Source organism: Myodes glareolus, chromosome X (genome assembly GCF_982192425.1).
Source record: "Myodes glareolus chromosome X, mMyoGla1.1, whole genome shotgun sequence".
NCBI classification, from domain to species: domain Eukaryota; kingdom Metazoa; phylum Chordata; class Mammalia; order Rodentia; family Cricetidae; genus Myodes; species Myodes glareolus.
In genome coordinates, this window is record NC_142053.1 from 126,491,428 (window position 1) to 126,515,445 (window position 24,018).

The window sequence follows — 24,018 nt, forward strand, 5'->3', positions numbered from 1 at the left end:
TGTTTTATCTTTTCAAAGAACCAGCTGATCATTTAATCGGTTTTTGTTATTTTTCGTTGTTTGCTTCTATTTCACTGATTTCTGCCCTGATCTTAAATATTTCCTTCTACTATTAGCTTGGATATTGGTTTGTTTTTGTTTGTTCAGTTTCTTAAGATGTGTCATTAGGTTAGCTATTTTTGATCTCACTGATTCTGTAGTGCATGCATTTAGAGCTATAATAAAAATTTCTTCTTGTGTCTGCCTTCATTGTGTCCAATGGATTTACGTAAGGTTTATTTTCATATTCATTCACTTCTAGGAAATCTTTTATTTCCTCCTTGGTTTGTTCAATGGTTCCTTTTATTATTATTTAAAGATTCATTTATTTAATATGTATGCAGTGTTCTGCCTGCATGTGTGCCTGCACGCCAGAAGAGGGTCTCATTATAGATGGTTGTGAGTCACCATGTGATTGCTGGGAATCGTCTGGAAGAGCTGTGAGTGCTCTTATCCTTTGAGCCATCTCTCCAGTCTTATTATTATTATTTTATCATCACTTTACCACTGTTATTACTGTGCTTCTCTCTCTGTCTCCCTGCCCCCTGTCTGTGTATGGGGGTGCAGAGTATGGACCTTTGTGTGCCATGGTGCACATGTGGAGGTCAGAGGACAACTTTCAGAAGCTAGTCCCCTCCTTCCATACCGAATTCTGGGGATCAAACTCATATTTTCTGGCTTTTGGGGAAGTGGTTTTATCCATTCAGTTATTTTGTCAGAGAAGGAATTTTTGTTCGCACACATTATTCAAGTGTGCTGCTTAATCTCCAGGGGTTGGGTATTCCTATTGTTTCACTTGCTGTTGATTTCTAGATTTAATCAGCATGACCAGGCAGAATATGAGGAATTATTTCTATTTTCTTGTATTTGTTGAAACTTACTTTGCTTCCTAATGTGTGGTCTAATTTAGCATATAAACCCTATTGGTCCTCAGAAGAGTGTGTATTCTGTAGTGTTTGGATGGAATGTTCCATAGCTATCTGTTAGGGGCATTTGATTTATGATATCATTTAACTCCAGTGTTTCTTATTTTGGATGCCTGTATGGTGAGGGTGGCACACTGAAGTCGCCTACCTTAACATCTGTGTTGAGATTAATCAGTGATTACCTAATAGTCTTTGTTTTATGAAATTGGGTGCTCAGTGCATATGTGTTTAGAATTGTAATTACCCACTGAGTCCAATTAGTGTTTCCTATCTGTGCATGAGTGCAGAGCACCATTCCCTTGAGCACAGCTAACCTACTGTGCTCCTCACTGTGGAAGAAAACTGACTCTGTCTCCCAGCACTCATCAACCACCAAAAGCATCTCACGGACTTTGTCTGGACCATGAAGTTTCTTTCTTTCCCTTTCTTTTCTTTTCTCCTTTTTTTTTTTTTTTTTGTTCTTTCGAGACTGCCTGCATCTGCCTCCTAAGTGCTGGGCTTAAAGATGCACACCACCACACAACTCAGTCCATTTTGTTGATGCCTGAACTTCAGTTGTGGAGACATTTGTTGCTGATTTGTGAAAGGGATAGCTAAAATTATCTCCATATGGCTAGGGATGGCATGGTTTCTGATTACACAGTGCAGCAGGAAGTGTGCTGGAGATGGGATTGAGGAGTTGCTCATTCTTGGATCTCATGAGCCAGGGTGCTTGTAGCGTGACAGGGGGTACCCTCTGGCTCCATGAACCTCTTTGCACACAAGACTGGCTTGTGGGCCAGGAACAGCACTCAGCAGTTGTGCATTCTCGTGAACTAGGTCTTGGCAGCAAAGCAGAGTTTGTGCTGGGATTGGGGGACACACCACCTCTGTTCTCACAAGCTACAGTACACACAGTGTGATAGGACTGCACGCTGGAGGTAGGAGGCAGAGGTGCATCCACATAGCAGGAGGGGATTCAGCTATGTATGAAATTAAGCTTTGGAAACTGGAGACTATTGATGCTGATTCATAGCGTGGCTGAGGAACTCCAGCCTTGGCTAGCTAACAGCAGGATGTTGGGTGAGGTCAAAGCGTCCTGGCTTTCTGACGTCCGGAACAATGGCCTGGGGTGTCCTGATCTCTGGGGAAATGGGTAGAGGCCAAAGCCTCCAGGGCGACAGGAAGCCCTAAAGGCTCTGGTGCTTAGGCACACTGGCCTCTGGACAAAGGGTGAAGACTATTTATTGATTTTAAGATCTTCTTTCTCCCCAGTAACAACTGTATTATATTTTATCTCATTCTGTTATAGTGCCCTCTATATACATCTTTAATTTTTTTGAGGGGGTGACTTTTCAAGATAGGGTTTCTTTGTGTAGACCTGGATGTTTCGGAATTTGCTCTGTAGACCAGGTTGGCCTCAAACTCACAGAGATCTACCTGCCCCTGCCTCCCGAGTGTTGGGATTAAAGGTGTGCGCCACTGCTACCTGGTTTAATTTTATCTTTAACTAATTTTATCCTCTCTCTTTTCTAGTACTTTCTTCTCTTAGATCTTAGGGCTGCTAGCTTCACAGCTCAACTCAAATATTGCATTTTCCTGGGTGGTGGTGGCACATGCCTTTAATCCTAGCACTTGAGAGGCAGAGGCAGGCGGAACTCTATGAATTCAAGACATGGGTTTGCAGAACAAGTTTCAGGACAGCCAGGGCTGTTACACAGAGAAACCCTGTCTTGAAAAACCTCCCCCCCCTCCACATATATATGGAGAGTCATGTTCTGGGCAACATGGTTAGCACCTTCACACTACTCTAGGATGTATTTTAATACTCAGATTTATTTTCATCAGAGAGCATCTCTCAAGTTTACTTTAGTGAATTTAATACTGTTACAATTTGGGTGTGAAATGTCCTCTGAAGGCTTTTTTGTCAGTGATGGGCTTCTTGTTCATGAGGCTATTAACAAAATCACTGATATATCATATATTATTTAATGGCATTGTTGGATGGTCACAGATACTAGGAGGTAGGCTCTAGGAGGATGTAAGTCCTTGGAAGCGTACCTTTCAAGGGTTTATCTTACTCCTGACTCCTTATGCTTCCTTACTACTATGATGTGAGCAGCTTGCTCCATCACAGCTCTCCATCATGATGTTCAACCTCACCACGAACCTAAGAGCAGTGGGACCAGCTGACCATGCAGTGAAACCTGAACCATGAGCTAAGACCAATCTTTCTAGTAAGTTGTTTATGTTGAATATTTTGTCGAGAAAAATGAAAAGTCTAGTGTCAATGAAAGTCTAATACAAATATGATACAGGGACATAATCATTTGTGTCTGAAAGGATAGCTAGTTGTCTTAACATCAGGATTTCCCTCTAAATAATTATTTCAGTCTGCATGTTTTTTTATACTATTTAAGATTGAATATGTAGATGATGGTGTACTTCTAATTTTATGTCAACTTGGTTCAAGCCAGTGTCATTTAGGAAGAGGAAACCCCAATTGAGAAAATGCACCCGCTAGATTGGTTTGTGGGTGAGCCCGTGGTGCATTTTCTTGATTGATGATTGATGTAGGCAGGTTCAGCCCACTATAGCTGGTGTCACACCAGGCATGGTGGGCCTGGGTGCGCTAAGAAAGTTGGCTGAGCATGCCATGGAGAGCAAGTGAGTAAGCAGGACTCTCCCATGGCCACTGTGGCAGCTCCTGGCCTGACTTCCCTGGATGATGGACTGTAAACTATAAGATGAAAAGACCCCTTCCTCTCACTGTTGTTACAGTCATGACAGATTGTTAAAAGTATTATTTAGTTCAGTGATGCTCAACACCAATTGTATATCAAAAATAACATTTGGAAATTTTTTAAGATTTATTTTTTTATAATTTTTAATTATGTCTATGTGCCCATGAGTGCAGGTGCCTGCAGAGGTCAGAGGTGTTAGAACCCCCTGGAGTTGAAGTTACACGTGGTTGTGAACTACCTGACATGTTTGTTGGGAATCAAACTCTGGCCTTCTGGAAGAGCAATGTGTGCTCTTACCCACTGAGTCATCAATCTAGTGCCCCAGATTTTTTGGTAGTTGTGGTGCAAAGGAAGAAAATTAGGAACTCAAGCATGATAAGCACACATTGTTATACTGGTAGGATCTTCACCCACCACATGGGATTTTAAAAAAATTCAGACATATGTCTCGAAAAACAAACAAAACAAAACAAAACAATTCAGACATAGAGTATGTATTAATTTCCTCTGACTACTCTGGCAAGATATTATAAGCTAGGTGGCTTAATACAACTGAAATTTATTTATTTATTGATTGATTGATTGATTGATTGATTGATTGATTGTTTTTTTTTTTGAGACAGGGTTTCTATGTAGCTTTGTCTCCCAATTCTTTAGGCAAGAAGTATAGACTCAAAATGTTGGTAGGACTACATTCTTGTCTCTTCTTTTAGTGGTTGTAATCCTTGACTTTTTTTTTGTTATGACAGAGTCTCATGTAGTCCAGTCTGGTCTCAAACTCCCTGTGTAGCCAAGGATGACCTTCAATTTTTAATTCTCCTAACTCCACTTCCTGAGTGCTGGGAATATAAGCATGCACCACCACACCCAGCATGTCGTGCTAGGGTTGAAACACAAGGCTTCACAAATGCTAAGCAAATCTTTACCAACTGAGCTACGCCCTCAATGTGGGCATTTCTTGTAGACTTTTTTTTTTTTTTTGGTTTTTCGAGACAGGGTTTCTCTGTGTCGCTTTGTTGCCTGCCCTGGAACTATCTTTTGTAGACCAGGCTGGCCTCAGGCTCACAGAGATCCTCCTGCCTCTGCCTCCTGACTGCTGGGATTAAAGGTGTGCGCCACCACTGCCCAGCTTGCCATGTAGACTTATGACTGCTTCTGCAGGCTATTCTCTTAGTGTTTCGAATTGTTTTCTGTTTTGTTTTGTTATCTTTTGTTTCTGAGTCATGGGGTCTTACTATGGTCTAAGATGGCTTGTCTCAGCCTAATGAGTTATGGCAATTCAAGCATGTGCAACAGTGCCTAGCTTTAATTTATTCTTGTTCACTCATTGAATTGGACACATCCTGACATAGTTTGGCCTTATTTTAATGTGGTAATATCTGCAAAGACACTTTCCCAGTAATGTCACAAGTTTCATGAAATTTGGGGAATATTTTTAAAATGGTACAGAGCATCACATTTTTTTCTGAGATGGGGTTTTACATTCTATTTCAGAATGTCGTGAACCCCAGGTTGGAACCTCAGGCTGACCTTAAACTCATGTTGATTCTCCTGACTCTCCTGAATGCTAGTATCGTAAGCATGAGGACATCATATTTTAAAATTCACATAGAAATCATGTCTAGACTAAAGTCCCAGGTTTTTCATTTTCAAAAGCATCACTGGGTCCAGGAATATGTATTAGTGGTAGAATATTTACCTGACACACACAAGGCCTGGGTTCCATACTAGCTCCAAAATATTAATTAATTAAAATTTTCACTGACTTGATAAATCATACCAGTATGCATCTGGAAAAGTACACATGGGAGTATAACGAGAATATTTCTGAAGATTAGTGTTAGGAAACTCATTCTGCTGGTGGCAGGCAAGATGATTCAGTGGGTAAAGGCCCTTGCTACCCAATCTAATGACCCGAGTTACTCTGACAAGTTATTCTCTGACTTTCACATACAAACACACACATACATAAATCTGCAAAAAAAAAGTATATAAAAGCTTGTTCTGTCGTATATTAAAAATACTACAGTTAAAATCATTAAAGCAATTTAGCATAAGAAAATAATTAAATTGGCCAGGCAGTGGTGGCACACACCTTTAATCCCAGTACTCGGGAGGCAGAGTCAGGTGGAACTCTGTGAGTTCAGGGCCATTCTGATCTACAAGAGCTAGTTCCAGGATAGGCTCCAAAGCTACAGAGAAACTGTCTCGAAAACAAAACAAAACAAAGCAAAAAACCAAAAAAAAAAGGAAAGAAAAGAATTTGATCAATGGAATAAATAGGTTCCATAAGAAAACCAAAATATATAAGGCAATTTTAGTTAAAGAAACCAAAATATATAAAGTAATTTAATTTATAATAAAAGTAGCAACTGAAATCAGTGAGGAGAAGAGGGCTTGCTTATTCCATCAACAGCACCTAGATAACTGTTTGGTTGGTAGTAAGGAGAAAGTATCTTTAGCTCACTCCTTACACCAAAATTTGATTCTAGGTGGCTCAGAATTGGAAATAGGGTGTAGGTGGAGGCCACTTGTTCATTCCTGACAGCTCACCCCTGAAATAATCACACAGAAACTGTATTAATTACAACACTGCTTGGCCTATTTCTATTTTATGCATAGTTCTAGCTCACTCTTATGTTTTAAATTAAGCCATTTCTATTATTTTATATTTTACCAGGAGGCTCGTGGCCTACCAGCAAGGTTCCAGCTGGTGGTTCGCCACATCTTTCTCCTCTGGCGGCCATGCATCTCGCGGACTCTGCCTACTCTCTGTATGTATCTTTTTCAGTCTGGCTATATTCTGTTAAGACATTGACCAAAAGTAGCTTCTTTATTCATTAACTAATAAAAGCAACATATATACAGAAAGACATTCCACACCAATAGGGAAAAACCCAAAACACAATAATTTTTGAAGAAAATAAGATATTTCTTTATACTGTAGGTATGAAAAAAGCCATTTTATAGCAAAACCCCAAACTCAGATTTCATGAAGGAAAGTATTGGTAAATTTGACTTTATAAAAGTTAAAAGCTCTGTGAGGCAAAAATATCATAAGGCAATTCAAAAGAGCACCAAAGCTGGGAGCACACATTGGTTACATATATGACAAAGGGTTTCATTTTTTTGTTTGTTTATTTTTATTTTTCTAGACAGAGTTTCTCTGTGTAACCACTCTGTCTGTCCTGGAACTCGCTCTGTAGACCAGGCTGGTCTTGAACTCACAGAGATCCTCCTGCCTCTTTCTCCTAAGTGCTAGGATTAAAGGTGTGTGCCATCACTGCCCGTCCAAAGCGTTTTCAGTTATAAAGAAAATTAGTATGAAAAATGCAAAACACTCAGGGCTTGGGAGATGACTAAAAATACTGGCTGGTCTTCCAGAGGACCTGGGTTCAATTCCCAGCACCCTCATGGCAACTCACAGTCACTCATCTGTAACTCCAGATTCAGGGGATCTGAAGTCCTCATCTCACCTCTGTGGGCACCAGTCCATTCAAGTGTTCACAGATGCACATGCAGACCAAACACCCATAGATTAAAACAAAACGTTAAAAAAGTAAGTGGCTGAAAAAAGAAGCGAGTAGTTTAGAGAAAAATAAACACATATCACCAGAGACTTGATATTCAAATCTATTCATGATTAAAGAAATATAAATTGCCAAGGAGTGGTGGGAGAACCAATGCCTCTGGCCTCTATGGGTACCTGCATTCACCGCACAGGCACATAACTACAACTTGGACTACATTTCCATTAACCATTCATCAGTTGGAGGACGTTAAGGTGTTTTCATTTTCTAGTTATTACAAATACTGTAGCAATGAGCATGGCTAAGCAAGTATCTGTGGAGTAGAATGTCGAGTCCTTTGGTTATATGCCAAGAAGCAGTGTAACTAGACCATATGGTAGATATTTTTGTAGATTCTTCACACTGATTTCTAGAGTAGCTGTACCAGTTTTCAATCCCACTAATAATGTCTGATGGTTCTCTTTTCTATATGTCCTTGCCAGTATTTGTTGTCAGTTGTTTTGTTGCTATTAGCCATTCTGACTAGAGTAAGATAGAATATCAAGGAAGTTTTTAAAATTATTTACTTATTTAATTCTCTCATATATTGCATCTTGACCACAGTTTCCCCTCTCCTCTCCTCCAAGTCCCTCCCACTTCAAGGTAGTTTTAATATACACTTTCCTAATTTTGATGGATGATGAACATATTTTGACATATTTCTAAGCCTTTTGAGACTGGGTTTCTCTGTGTAACAGGCCTGACTTTTATTGAACTTGTCCTGTATACCAGGCTGGCCTTGAACTCACAAAGATCCACCTGCCTCTGCTTCTCTAGTGCTGGGATTAAAGGTGTGTGTCACCATGCCCAGCAATAGTCAGTTTTTTTTTTTTATTAATCCTGGATCTGACATATAACTCGTAATTGCTTTATTTCACTTTATCAGCTTCCTTTTTCTTGTTTGGAGGTTTTGTTGTTGTTGTTGTTTTGAGACAGGGTTTCTCTGTGTAACTGTGGCTGTCCTGGAACTTGCTCTGTAGACCAGACAGGCCTTGAACTCACAGAGATTAGGACTCAAAGGCACGGGTCACCACCACCAGCTTTGTGGGCTTCCTCTTTACTCAACTGGTTGCTTTGTTGGTTGCACAGAAGCGTTTTAGTTTTATGAGGTCCCACTTGTCAATTGTTGGCCTTAATTCCTTGACACATGGAGTCCTATTCAGAAAGTCCTCCTCTACACCTATACCATGTAGATACCGCCTACATTTGTGTCTAGCAGTTTCAGTGTTTCAGGTTTCACATTTAGGTCTTTGATCCATTTGGAGTTAGTTTTTGTGCAGTTTGATAATGTGGGTCTAGGCTGGGCCACGGTGATGGCACACGCCTTTAATCTCAGCACTCAGGAGGCAGAGGTAGGTGGATCTCTGTGAGTTTGAGGCCAGCCTGGTCTACAAGAGCTAGTTCCAGGACAGGCTCCAAAGCTACAGATAATGTGGGTCTAATTTCATTCTTGTACATGTGGACATTCAGTTCCCCCAGCACCATTTGTTGAAGATACTTTCTTTTCTCAAACTTATGGTTTGTTTTGCATCATTGTCAAATATTAAATATCTGAAGTTTGGTGTACTCATGTTTGGGTTTTCAGTTTTATTCCATTGGTCTCTGTGTCTGTTTTTGTGTTAGTAACATAGTGTTGTCTATGGCTCTGTACTATATCTTGAGATCTGGAATGGGAATCCCTCTAGCATTGTTCTTTTTGTGTTTTGGCTGTACAGGGTCTTTTGTGGGTCCATTCAAAAATTTAAAATATTTTTCTATTTCTGTGAAAATGAGCTGGGGACTTTCATTGGGATTTTATTGAATTTGCAATTAACTTTTGTTATAATGGTCACATTTGTAAAATTAATTCTACCAGTCCATGAGCATGGGGTGTCTTTTCATTTTTCTAATGTCTTCCTCAATCTCTTTCTGCTAAGATTTACATTTTTCATTGTAGAGGCATTTCCTCTCCTTGCTTAGGTTTATTCTTAGATATTTAATTATCTTTAACACTCTTGAGAATGGAAGTGATTTCATGATGTCATTTTCAGCGGGTTTGTTGCTGGTGTATAGAAAGGCTACAGATGTTTGCAAACTGATATTGTATCCTGGCATTTTGTTACAAATGTTGATTATTTCTGAAACTTTTTCTGGTGAAAATGTAGTGCATATGCAAAATGGAATACTATTTAGCTATAAAGAAAAATGAAATCATGAAATTTGCAAGTAAATGGATGAAGCTACAAAATATTATAATGAGTGAGCTATCCAGACCCAGAAAGACAAATACCACATGTTCTTTCTCATTTGTGGTTTCTGGCTCCAAATTATCTGATATGAATAGATCATCTGGAGTTATGAAGATAAAAAGGGACCCTGGGGTGGAGTGGGAAGGAGCTCTAAAGAGGAGCCTAGCAGGATGCAGGTTGTATAAAGGTAGAAATGGGAAAAACAGAGGGTTTTAACTGAGGTGAGAGAAGAGAGTAAAATAACATTAAAGCTGTTTGAAATGGGGGAATTATACTATTTTATGTTGAACTTACATATATAAAACTACACCACTCAGGGTAATAATGCTCCCCCAAGAGTCATAGACTATCTAACCAAAGCCCCAGTACCAGGCGTGAGAAATCTCCTCTCTAGTTGTTTTCCAGGCGACTCTAACACCCTCCCAAAACAATACAGGCTATTGCTGTTGACCTTTGTTGCCTCCCAGAAGTTGAAGGTCAGACCCTACTGCTGAAGACACCATGCACTTTGGACCCAGGACTTGGGAGAGTTTGAGTTAGATCTGCCCAGAAAGCCTCCTCCCTAAGGGCTAGCCTTCACAGTGCTAGATGGTGCTATGGAAGCTGCTAGGGGGAGAAAATAATCCATAGTCCTACCCATATCTGAAGCCAGTGAATCACAACAGTGATGAGCAGGGCAAGATATCTCCAAGTGTACGATAGTGGCACACATATCTTGAAGGTGATCAACAGCTCTATAATTGGACTTAAGGTCTGCTCAACAGGAGGGAAAGCATGCCTCATGTTGTGAACCTAGTCAACTATTCCTGGCAAGTTAGGCCATGGATCTTAGCAAGAACCTCCTACTGCTGCTTTTTAAAATCAGTATATTACCTAGCTATATTATAAATACTTAGTCTAGACAAATGTATTCCATCCCTAATCAAAGAGCCTTCTTTATTTTTGTTTTGTTTGAGACAGGATCTCACTATGGTGACCAGGTTGGTCTCAAATTCAAGAGATCCACCTGCCTCTACCTCACCTGCCTCTACCTCAAGAGTTCTGGTATTAAAGTTGTGGGCTTCACAGCTGTCGAAAAACTTCTTTTTACAGCAAAGGGAGACTTAAATTGAGGATAACCACAACTGTTCAAAAATACAGAAAACAACGGACTGTGAGGGGCAGCCCCAAATTATCCATCTACAACCAAAGCTCTACTCCTAAGCCTCAGGGAATATCGTGGATGGGGGCAGAAAGATTGTAAGAACCAGAGGACCAGGAAGTCTACTGTGAGATGCATTTTCTAGATATGACAGTAAAGCTGCTCCCATGAAATCTCAGCAATATGGCTACCTGAGTTGACATGCCAAGGTAGATGGGGGAATCTCAGGCAGCCCCAACCCTAAATGAAGAGCTATGGGTAATCACTGGTTGTGAAGAAAGAGAGAATTAGTTTTTTTCAGGGGTGATTTTCCTAACTGACTATCGCTTACCAAGTGGTAATCCCTGAATATATACACATACATAAAATGTATGCAACACTAAATGGAGTCAGTAGGTTATATTTATATATTTATTTACTTAAATATATGTAACAATAATAATTAAAGAAAAGAGGCCATGAGTTTGAGAGGGAGCAGGATAGTGGGACAGGTGAAGACTTGGAGGGAGGAAAGGGAAGGGGAAAATTATGTAATTATATTTTAATTATAAACAAATAAAAAGAATGGAGAGGGGTCAGGATAGAGTGGTGCTCTGAGTTTTTCAGTCTTCTCTTTGCATACTTCTGTTTGAATAGTTTTATCTTAGGTTGAGTTTTCTCTTTTCATTTGTTTGTTTTTAAAGAAAGTATAAAGTATTATCTGAGCAAGGCTTAGGCCAATTTAAATTTCCTTCTGTTCTGAAAACATTTTCTATATTGAGAAACATGACTAAGGTGTTGGTGACACACACCTTTAATCCCATCCTATGGGAGGCAGAGGCAGGTGGATCTCTATGAGTTTGAGGCCAGCGTGGTCTACAGAGCGAGGTCCAGGACAGCATGGGTTACACAGAGAAACCCTGTCTCAAAAACAAACAAACAAAAAAAAAACAAAAGAAAAAAATCAAAAAATAAAAACAAAAAACCATGACTAATAAATGTCATAAAATACAAAAAAATAGACAGTACATAAAGGCTTACCAGGTTTTCTAATGTACAGTCAGACTTCAGTGCCGCTGTCACAGGGCATATGCTGTAATTGGTGAGGATTTATTTATACCTTTGCAGATTTATATTCAACTATCATAGTGCTTACTATATTTAAATGTGCTCATGAACCACCCAGGGATCCTGCTAAAACAGACTCTTATAGAGTACATCTGAGGAATGGCCCAATAATCTGCAGTTATCATAGATTCTGGGGTAACGTTAATAGTCCTACAAGAGAATTATAGTAGGACATGGCGGCATGGACCTGTAGTTCAGCTTCCTTGGAGGTTGAGATGGGAGGATCACCTGAGTTCACAAGTTTGAGACCAGTCTGGGAAACATGGTTAGAGACAGTCTGTCTCATTTTAAAAAGGTAAATGAGGAAGGAAGACGAGGACAGGAGGAGAGCACTGGGGTGGAGAAAAGGAGGAAGATGAGGGACACTCCAGGAGTAGAAGGACTGCACATGTAAAATGAAGGGAGTCTAGTAACTGGATTCTGCCCTCAGCGACTATGAAGATGATAGCAATACTAGTCACAGGAAGAATCAAGCTACAAGAGGAGAAGGTGTAGGAAATGATGGAGGTGCCAGAGGAACACTTCACATTTTAAATTCACTTGTTTTTCCCTGGGGAATAGTAGGTGGATTTGTCCCCTAGACATCTGAACACTATTTAGAGCTTAGTGGAGTTCAGTTAGAAGAGGATTTGGGATCATCTGCATGAAGGCAACAGGTAAGGCAATGGAAATGGATGGTTTTTAAATGAGGTGCCTTTCCACCTTCTGCTACGTGACACGTGCACCCCCTCCAAAGTGCCCGTCTACCACAGACCCCTTACTTCTCTTGCCTTTTCTTGTTCCTCTCTTACCTGTTCTCTCTCTCCCTCTCCCTCCCCCACCTCTCTCTCATGTTTCCACTCCTAGATGGCCTTTCATGTTTTCATTCTTCCCTTCCCCCAGTAAACCTCTTGCACAAACTCTGTTGCCCATGACATGTTCTCTTAGAGGCATAACCTGGCAGGGTCTGCCGAAGGCACTCCTCATTGCTTTTTATCCTTTTACTTGTATTGAGAAATGCTAAACTTAAGGGGAGTGCAAAGTAAAGAAATGAAAACGTCGTGGAGACAGTACAGAAGACTAGATAGATACTCTGCAGGGTTTTCCAACTAAATAACAGATTCTACTCCACATAAAAATATAATTTGCATTGTATTGCTGGGTAAGTGAGTTAGCAATCACTGTGTAATAAACCACTCAAACTCAGTGGCTTTAAAGCACAACCATTTCTCCTTTCTCATGAGTCTATTTCTATGCCTCCAACTGATCTGGGCTCAGCTGATGGTGGCTGTGCTTATTTGTGTAAGGGTTGTCTTTTGGTGGCTTGACTAGAGGATGAGTTGGGCCTTCCATACTCTAGAATGTGTGTGTGTTAGTTCCAGGGTCCAAGAGAGTAATTAAAATATGCAAGGAGGAATGTTGAGGTCCAGAACTGGATATTTGCTAGTCTATTGATTAAAGCAAAATATAAGACTAGTCCATACTCAAAGGTGGTGTGGGAGAATTGTCTGCATTCTGTCAATCATGTTTTAAGTAAACGCTGATTGGCCAGGCAGGAGGTGCAGGTGGGAAAACCAGACAGGAAGTGGAAATGATGTAAGCAGAGCAGGAGAATTCTGGGGAGGAGGAAGTTGATTCCTCCCACTCCTGCCCAGATCACCTTGTGAGCTGCCCCATTGAAAAAGGTACTGAGCCACATGGCTAACATAGATCAGAAAAATGGGTTAATCAAGATGTGAGAGTTAGCCAGTAAGAAGCCAGACTTAACGGGCCAATCAGCATTATAACTTATAGAGATCTCTTGTGTGATTTTTCTCTGGGACTAAACAGCTGGGGGACCGGGCGGAACAGAAAACCCAAATAACAAACAGGCCCCCTCATGTTACACAAAGGATAGAATAAGGCAATTACCTGCCTACCTACCTACCAATTTGAGCTATGGTCTTGCTTTGTTGTCCAAACTAGCCTGGAACTTGCTATGTAGCCCAGATTGGCCTCAAACTCGTGAGCCTCTTGCCCCTACCTCATGAGAGCTTGGATTACAGGTATACACCAGCATCCCTGGTTTAGACATTACCTCTTGTTGAAATTCTTATTTCCAAGTAGGAGTGTTTTGCCTTATGTGTATGTCTGTTTACCACATGTATGCCTGGTATCTGCAGAAGCCAGAGGAGGGTGTCAGATCCCCTAGAGCTTGGGTTATAGATGGTTATGAGTCACCATGTTGGTGACTGGGAATTGAACCCAGGTCCTCTGGAAGGACAGCAAGTGCTCTTAACCACTGATCAATCTCTCTGGCCCATTAGATGTTAACTTTTTTTTGAGACAGGGTTTCTCTGTGTAACAGCCCTGGCTGTCCTGGAACTCACTTTGTAGACTACGTTGGCTTCAAACTCACAGAGATCCATCTCTGCCTCCCTACATGTTAACTCTTTAACTCTTTTTAAAAAATTTATTAGATTTAAAAAAAAATACCAAACCAAGTTCCCACTCTCTCCTCCTCCTCCCATTCCCTCCACACACCCTCCCACCCCACTCACATACAATCCTCAGAGAGGGTAAAGCACATTGCTTAGTGTAAGATCCAAGGCTCTCCCTACTATATCTAGGCTAAGCAAGGTATCCATCCAAAGAGAATAGGTTCTCACACACGAAGATTCACTATATCAGTGTTCTGTGCTCACTTATTTCTAATGCTTGTGATATTGAGAGATTTTCATCCCTTTTTACATCCCTCAAGCCCATGAAAAAGCACTGTACTTGGCCTTGCTTGGCCATATAACCCTCCATCCTTGTACTGGAAGTAAAACTACATGATTGATGATTAAGTCACCTCTATCTCCAAGATCAGAAGAGCAGGTTCCCAATGGAAAAATCTGGATTTAATTTCCAAGAGAGGAAAGAATAACTGAGTAAGCAGAAACACATTAGTCAAATATACTAGGTACCTTTGACTAGATAATCCCTACTATCTTGTAATGGAAATAGTAAAACACTATGCATTCAGGAATATTAAGTCAAAAAAGGTTAGATTTCCAAACCTGCTTTTCTTTCTTGTTAGCTGTGTCTGAAGTTGGGTATAATTGAATGTGTTTGCTCATGTAAAGTGGAGATGAGTTTACTCTGCAGAGTTGTGTGAGGATAATTTTGTAGGGCCCAACCCTATGCTCAGTACAGGTTCTCAATAAACAGTAAGTTTTAAATGTCAAATATGAAAGATTTCTTGCTGTGGAATTCTAAGACTCCACACCCAGAAATGAAAGGCTAGGCAAAGACAGCTATAGCCACTATGATGCACCTACATAATACAAAGTATGTTGTATATAACTTTCATTTAAAGTGTTTACAAGCTTTGTCAGGCCCCTAATCCTCCCCTTTAGGGTTGGATATATCTTTTTCATAATTTGTACATTCAAGGGCCAGAGTGGTTAGTGGGGGCTAAGCCAGTGTCATTCAGCAGAAGTAGTAAGACTGCCCTAGAGTCAGGTTCTGTTTCAAGACCTCTCTGTTGCTCAAAGGTGACATAATGCTTTTTCCCCTCCAAAGCCCAATTTTACAGAAAGATTTATTTTTTATATGAGCATTTTGCCTGCATGCACACCTATTGCCCACGGAGGTCAGAAGACATTGGATCCCTGGATCCCTGAAACTGTAGTTATGAATAATAGTGAGCTGTGCCATGTGAGAACCAAACCTGGGTCCTCTGCAAGAGCTGTTAACTGCTAACCCATTGATCCAGCTCCCCAAATTCCATTTTTTTAAAACTACATTTTAATTATGTGTGTATCTAGGTATGGCAAGTGAGTGAACGTGCGTGCAGAGTTGGAGAGTATAGGATCCACTAGAGCTGGAGTTACAGGCAGTTCTGAGCTACCCTTCTGGGTGCTGGGAACCAAACCTGGGTCCTCTGAAAGAGTAACAAGTGCTCCTAACTGCCTGCAAGTCATTTCTCTCCAGCCTCGAAAACCAATTTAGTGGAAAAAAATTATATATATGGGTGTTTTGCGTGATGTATATCTGTCTACCACATGTGTGCCTGGGGAGGCCAGAAGAGGATATCAGATCCCCTGAAATTGGAATTACATATGATTGTGAGCCATCATCTAGGTTCGGGGAATTGAACTCAGGTCCTCTGGAAGAGCAGCCAGTACTCTTACCATTGAGCTATCTCTCCAGCCCCACAAAGCCCAACTTAAAAACATAATTAAATGAATACTGTTTCCAGATGAACATTTGCACTCAATCTTTGTCTTCTTTTTTTCTTCTTTCTGTCTTCTTGTCAGCATATTTTCCTCAAAAGTCTACAATCTGCATTGTAACAAAGAATATGTCCAAAAGTGTTTTGACACCAGTAAGCAAAAAAAGACAGCTGAGAGTCACTTTCCAACAAGACGAACTGCACAGAAGACTCTGAGATCAGGCTAGATGCCAAGAAGAAGCAGAAACCAGCCAGGCTGCCTGGAAGAGGTTCAGACCAGGTGCTTGGAAAGGACACTTTCCAACCTGTTGAGTTTGCCTGCAGGCTGTGTTGTGTGCTCCACGTCCCCAGCTCATGTGATCTGTCATCCCTGTTAGGATGGGCCTCTTTGAACCATTTCTCTTCCTTGTAAGTAACCTTGTATTAACTCACTGGTTGGACTTTGGCGGTATCCATGCTTTGGTCTGCTGTGGAGTCCCTGTCTGGGGTGAGTGTGTGTTTCATCTCCCTAGGAAAAGTCTTGTGATACAATATGTATTACCAGCTTAATTAATGGAAAGTGAACTTTATTTTCACCACAGTGGAAGAGTGAAAGAAGTAAAGGAGACTAGAAAAGTAGTCAAGAGTCAGCCAGATATTGAAGGAGCCATGGAAGTTTTTGTGCACTATATTAGATGGATATATTATTTTTGATTTGTTTTATTTAGATTTATTCATTTTAATTTGTGTGTGTTTTGCCTGCATGCACGTCTGTGCACCAAATGCATGCTTGGTGGTGCCTTTGGAGGTCAGAAGAAGGACTCAAATCCCCTGGAACCAAAATTAAAGATGGTTGCGAATTACTCACTATATGGGTGCTGGGAACCAAACCCAGATCCTCTGTAAGAGCAGTAAGTGCTCTTACCCACTGAGCCACCTCTCCAGGCCCAGGACATATTATTCTGGAAGCTCATTAACATGGTAGATTAAGTCATGATCTTTAACTTTTTACTGCCATAGATCCTTTATAAACTTAAAAACAAAGATATAGGCCCTTTAAAGCAGAAAAGGTACATTTGCTTAGATGAAAAACATTACTTACAATTATCTGGTTAGGAGGAAGAATGAGGAGCAACTGCAACAGTCCAGGATGAAGGCTGGACTAAGTCACAGGACTGAGGACAGGAATGATGAGTCAAATAGCTGTGTGTTACCAAGAGATTTTGTCACAAATTAAAATTAAGAAATAAGGGAAAGACATGAGCCTAGGTTAACGTTCCACAGTCTAGTTTGGAGAGAAACAGACTTCAGAAGGAAGGATAGGTTTAGTTTGGAAAGTGTTGAGTCAAAGGTGCTTTGGGGACATCAGAATAAATAAGTTAGCCAGGAAGCCAAATCTGATTTTCATTTCGATGTTTCACATACATGTTCTCCTGCCCTGCTACTCTGCAGACTCGTTAATCTGCGTGGCACTTCTCAATTGAGACAAGAATACTCTTCATTTGCAGAAACGGACCCAGAGATGGGAGAAGAAATCAAAATTCACACACTCCAAATCATTTTACATTTTTAAACTAAAAGAATAGACTTTTATTAAGCGCTGTAAGTTTCTTTCCATCAGCATTAACAGAACAACAGATCAAATTCCATCACAGAACTCCTGAGACATTCTCATTCCTTTCTGAGACATTTCCATTAAGTCCTGCAGTTTCCCCCAAGAAGCATCCACTCAAACTTACATTAATAAACTATGGAGCTTTTGTGGTGAGGTGGGCCAAAAGGCAGGGAACTTGGAATCTGGGAGTGGCAAAGAGAAATACGTTATCCATCCACTAAACACACTGTCAAGAGCACAGGAAAAAAACAACAACAAAAGAATTTACTTTTGTCAATAACATCATTTATCAGGGAGCACTAAAAAAAAATCACTGACTCTTTGCAGTTAAAGTTTTTTTGTTTTTTTTTTGTTTTTTGTTTTTTAATCTAGTACGTTAGTCTAAAAATAGAATAAAATAAAAGGTAGGAGGAAAGTCCCTTCTGGGAAGTAATTAAGATGAATTCATCAGATCCGGCAAGGTTATGAGAGATTAATAAAATCTGAAATATTTAACTTGCTTAATTTACATGAAAATTCACTAACCATTATTTACTACCAACACAGACAAAAAAGTCATCTATAAAAGTACAGGGACAATGTCAAAAGCTGAAATGGGCACCCCAGCATAGGGGATGTTTAATTTTGCTTTTAACTTAGAAAAGATGATTTTTGTAAAAAGTGACATTTTCTTAGAACATCAAAATCTCCTCAGACAATACTGAAGATACTCAGCAATAGAAGGGGACAGGTGCACTGAGCTATCTGTACCAGCAGACTACATCAATAAGAAAGGAGAACATCCAAAAAGAAGAAGCCAGTGATGGAAAGGAGAAAAAATGAGAACATACAATGGAATAATGAAAACTTACCCCCCGAAACCCTAAGAATATTTAGGAAATATGATCTGAAAGTGAAGAAGTATAATGATTAACCCTTTAGTAGAATTAGACTAACTACTTTAAACTGCGGTCTATTTGTACTGCCATTTCAAAGGGTGGGGTGGTTAGAGGCTGAAAGGGTGGCACTGTATAACCACAGGGGCCTTCTACGGTTTCAAAGGACTGAATCATCATACCCAAAGGGCTACTCTCATTCTTTCTATCCTACATAAGCATTTTTCACCCCCTCCCCCTAATATCTTGTCTGTTTCTTTTTTTTTCAAGATGAACATATTAGGGTAACTTGGCCAACAATGTCAGAAAATCCAGATGGAGACAAAAATCAAGTGTCCCTAGTCAAAGAAAGTGCCATTTCCTGGGCTTCAATTTACCTGAAATCCTACCTACATACAATGAAAATGATGAGAAGGAACAGAAGTCTGTCAGAACTGGTCACTTAAAAAAGGTAGGAGTCACAGGCCGACCCAAAGACACATAGGCAGAACCGTAAGACCTCGGGGGATCAGTGGCTGTACAAAACCAGGTTTGGGTTGTTTTTGTTTTTGCTGTGTTCCTACGAGGTAAAGCAGTCATTTCAGGGGGTTCCAACATGACTTTGTCCAGTAATAATCAGAAGTAGATCCTCGAGTGGGTCCAGCAAAGGTTCTTGATTTGTCTTCCAATTACAAAAAGTTTATTTCCCAGTAATGAACTCTGGTTTTCCTGGCTTTTAAATTGTGCATTTTGGGGAGTACACCAAAATCTAGGAAAATAACCCTTTATAGTTCATTCTTGTAACTTCCCAAACCCCAAATGCTGAATCGAGGCAAACTTCAAAGTTGAAAGTTAGCCACTTGTTCCATCCTGGGCCTGACTAGGGAGAAGCAGAGGTTTGGGGGGAGGCGGGCAAGTCTTTTGGCAAACTGGAATCATTTCTGTCAAAGCAGCAATTTTACCTCTCACAGTGAATGGCTAAAAATAAATCTTCATGTTGTGAGAAGGATGTGAGAGTTAACAATACTGTCACCTGACTGTGTCATATAGACTCACGATGCACAGAAACAGCAACTGAAGAACACTACCATTTTACTCCAAGTAATTCCTACTCAATATTTGTCCATATAGCTAACCATTCACTCACTCAGTGATTCTGGTTACTTTTAGAGCTCCAAAGGGATTCATCCTTCTGTGGCTCAGAAGGTGATTCTAAGCCATCTACATTTTCTATGAATTCCTTTCCTTACTGGATATAAAAGTCCTAACTCTCAAAATATTGTGAAAGGATGAGCAGGTCCAAGATCAGAAAGGGGACCAAATCAGGGGAGCTCATTTCAACGAGGAAGTGTTACATACTTTTTTTTTCTTATATACAGCCAGGTACATAATCTTGCCACCTTAATTAGATTTATTTAGGAAATGTCTGGGCAAGAGGCAAGGCATACCTGGGCTCCTGTCCCCTGAAAACTGTGAGTTCTCTTAAACTGGGCTAGACTCGGGTTAAGAATCTCAAGACATTTTAGTTTCTTGAGACAGAATGGGCAGATAGCAAACATAGCCTTCTGGTTGTTTGGGAAAAAATCACCAAGGATCTGTTGTAGATTAAGATGCTTGGGTTTTTTTCCCAAAAGAGAGAATCCTGCTAGGAGTCTAGTCATTTATATTCTTGTAGAAATGATATTTCTTGGGCAAGAATATCAAAGTCCAAAAGGAGATGTGTGTGGCTAGAAGCCTCAATTCCTGAATGAAGATAGACTACTAGTTTGTTACGAGCCATGTTTCCGTCCCTTGCATTTTGGCTGCCCAAAATGAGGGAAGCTGGAAATCAAGGTTTTCTTAAGATTATCTCCAGCAAGGAGGAAGAGCCTTTTTTATTCTGGGCAGACCTTGGCCCCACAGGGACTGAGACTCTTCTAAAGAACACCTCTCAAATCCCAGGCCAAGTTCTCTGACATCTTCCTTGCAAAGCAAATGAAAAGATCCTGTAGTCAAAATGTCAATGAATAAATGAAACAATCTAAGCATGTAAAATCAAATTGTCCAATTTCCTCACATCTCCCCACCCCATCATTCCAGTGCTAATTTTCCCTCCTTAGGGTCATGTCAATCAATTCTTGCTGAAGCCAATTTGATCCTGGAGTTCCACAAGAAATTTCCTTCATATTGGCTGAAAGCCATTTCAAATAGTAATCACTTCCTATCCCTTTCTATCTGCAAACCTTCATAAAAATGTGCAACTCTTCCCAATCCCATTACAACCTCCTGTTCTCACCATATGGGATGTGAGGGCTCTGTTCAAAGTGAAGTATTTGTTGTTCTGAACAGGCAATCTCTGGAAAGTACTTTGTGTCTGATTTAGAGTAGCCCATCTTCTCAGAATTGTGATAGGCTGTGACTTAGCCAGGATTTCAGATTTAAAGTATGGTCTTTTGAAACCCACCATTCCATAGCAGTGGAAGCATTTCTGGGAAATTCAGTAAATCTTCTGGAACTTTACCATGTATGTATGTGTATATATATCTGTATACACACATTTATATATATAAAATATGTATAGATAAATAGATCTGTCTCTTATATAAAGGGTATGTGTATGCATATAGATACACATGTTCATATATACACCCACACACACACCTATACACATGTACACACACATAGAGTCTTTTGAGTCCCTTTTGTACTCAGTTTCATAACATTGATTCCCACCCTTTTAGAGCGTGGGCAGCAGATAGTGGGTGAACTGCACCATATCTTCTACTTTATAAACAATGCACTGGTTGGGAGGCAGGAAAAATCTGCCCAGTACTTTTCTGACTCACTTGAATCTCCCAGTACAAAGGCCATTGTAGTTTTTTTTAAGTGTATAAAATAAAAAATTAAATAAAATAACCCAAACCAACACTGTCTACTTCCCTGAAAACATCTACCTATCTGATTGTCAGGCCAGAGCTAGAGGTGGTACACAAAATCCTGGGGTAGGTTAGTAAGGGGAAAGAGAAGGGAGGGCACTGACTAGGTATCTAGGTATCAAGGTTCCATTACCTTAAAGACAAAAAAAAAAAATCAGGAAGCCATAGATAGCTTACCTTTAAACCCCTTATTTTCATTGCCGTTTATAAATGAGTATTATATTAAATACTCAGAAAACCAAAGCCAGAACTTTTCCATAGGACTTACATGATAACATCTGCTTCCTGACAGTTACTGCCTCACTAGACTTCCAGGAGATAGAAGGAAAATTTTGGTGCTATGTATTTGAGAATCTGAGTTTAGTGTTGCTGCTAATCATTTTTAACCAGAAATCTCCAAGGTTCTAAGTCTGGAGCCAGAGAAGATAGGGAAGGAAAGATGGACACAATAAATATGTATCCCCTTAAAATCCTGGATAAACCTAGGGGAAACAATTATATCCTCCTCTAACTTGGGCCTAGAATCAGAAAAGTATAGTTTTCTCCTCTTCCTGAGAAGTGAAGCTATCTTCAGTTTGTCATTCCTCTTTCTCTTGGGCCACAGTCTCTAACTCTTGCTCTTGCACCTGGGTCTTCTCTCCATTCTTCACGGGGAGGCAGTGGTCATCATTATTACACACGTTACTGTCTTTGGATAAGGCACATTGTGATGGAGCTGGAAGATGATCACTCTTCTCTTCCATAATCAATGTGCTATTGTTTCCATTCACCTGTGAGCGGGCCCGACCTTGATGAAGCTCCATGGATTTAGAAATTCCATCTGAAGAGCCCTGTCAAAAACAAGAGGTACTTGGTGGAAATGGCAATCCCAAACTGGCTGGGCTTCCCCAAGTATGTTCATAAGGCAGCCTGAGAAATTCTTCAGAAACATCAGAAAGCCACTCTGATATTGTCCTAAGAACTGCACTCCAACAGCGACGATGGCACAATGACGACGTGACTACCACTCTCATAGCTTTAAAGCATATTTTCTAATACTAAGAGTGACTGAAATAGCATATATTATCATGCCCCATTTTCTAAGGAGGAAGCAGAGGCACAGGAAAGTTAAAATAACTTGCTTAGGATAGAGAGTAGTGGAGCCACAAATCTATTTTAGGTGGGTCAGCCTCTACATGCTCAACTGTCAGACAACATTGGCAAAATACTGATAATCAGAAGAGCAAATTACAAGAAACAGGAAAAAAATTAATGGGGAAAAATCAGAAGACCTACTGCAGTATCTCACAGTTTTATCACTGATACTCTCTGCTCTTGGAAATGACCTGAGTCCGCAGCACAGTGCTGACTTTCCGTGACTATTACTAGGAATAGTGACACTACTAGGAAAAGTGCCTACTATGTAGTTAGGCAGCTCACATATTCTGGTGCTCATTTTATAAATAAGACAACAGAACTCAAACAAAGCAAAATGATGTACCCAAGGTCCCTTGCATGCCTAGACCCTTTTACTCTAATGGCTTCACTATTTAAAGTGAGATATAATAAATGCTCATAGGTGTTGAATTTTGGTCAATTATAAATAACAATTTTTACTAATTGCTTCCTATATTCCAGGGTCTATGTAAAATTCTTTGCAGATATCATCTTATTTAATCCTCTCAATCCTATAATTTTCTCCTTTTGCAAATCAGGAAATACAGAACAATTTGCCTAAGATTACAGAACTGAAAGGGCAGAACTGGGTGTAAAACTAAATCGCTTGGCTCCAAAGTCTGTACAACACAGTGTTTGATCACAGACCCTATAGATGCCTTCTCCCACCCCACCCCTGAAAATTATGCCATAACCCCCTGCAGCTCTCCTTTGGAGTACAATTGAGAAAGCATGCTGGGCTGTGGCCTTGAGGCTCCTTCCCTGGCACCTGGAACATAAGATTATGATCCTATCTGTAGGCCAGGCCAGGTTAGGTCACTTGGTATGAATGAAGCTTGCCTACACTCCTGAAAACACTCAAAGAATCAGAAACCTCTTTTGTTCTCCAGTTTTGAAAGGACACCCCTCACCCCCATCTCTGCTGTCTCCCTTCCTTTTTTCAAGGCTCTATTATGGCTGCCTTTGGCTAGGATGGTGTCTCCTAATAAAACTACTCTTTGAACATGAAGTCCCATTCTCCCTTCCCAGGCCTCATTGTCTAATACAGTTCCTTTGAACAGGGATCTCATGTCAGCCCCTTTCCACGAGCCTGCCATTTTTTTTTTAAGTTACAATACACAGGGGCTGCTAGGAAGTGTTGCCTAAGAACCTGAAAATACAGTGGAATTAGTAAAAATCTACCCAGTAGGTGGAACATGTCATCAAATGTATTCAAACAAAAAAATAATAGCATAATAAATATGTGACTTAAGGATTTAAAAGAATATGACAGCCAAAGCCCTAGGAATAAACTTAGGAAGATAAAACTGTAATATATGAGCATTATACAAGCTGGAACAATTAGTTACCAAAGGAAGTATGAACATAACTATTGTGGAATATTACTTTAACTATGTAAAGAAGTGTTGCATTCTTTATGCTGCATTTGTTTAATTATGTAAAGATGTGTTGCTTTTGTTAATGTTGCATCTATTTTAACTATCTAAAGACATGTTGAATTTCCTTTACCTTGCTTGCCTAAGGCACCTGATTGATCTAATAAAAAGCTGAATGGCCAATAGGTAGGTAGTAGAGGGATAGGCAGGGCTG

At 40.1% G+C, this 24,018-nt stretch overlaps 1 protein-coding gene across 2 annotated transcripts in view; it reads right to left on the minus strand.

The window, feature by feature from the left end:
• Window positions 1-17,448: 17,448 nt before the first annotated feature.
• The window catches only part of Fam120c (family with sequence similarity 120 member C), a 131,067-nt gene continuing 124,497 nt past the window's right edge, over window positions 17,449-24,018 (minus strand). The window contains exon 16 of one of the 2 annotated variants that reach the window (XM_048441606.3): window positions 17,449-22,103. In XM_048441606.3, the coding sequence (XP_048297563.1) occupies window positions 21,852-22,103 (252 nt within the window). In that variant the 3' untranslated portion in view covers window positions 17,449-21,851. The remainder of the gene's footprint in view (window positions 22,104-24,018) is intronic. The other variant, XM_048441609.3, reaches the window with a different exon arrangement.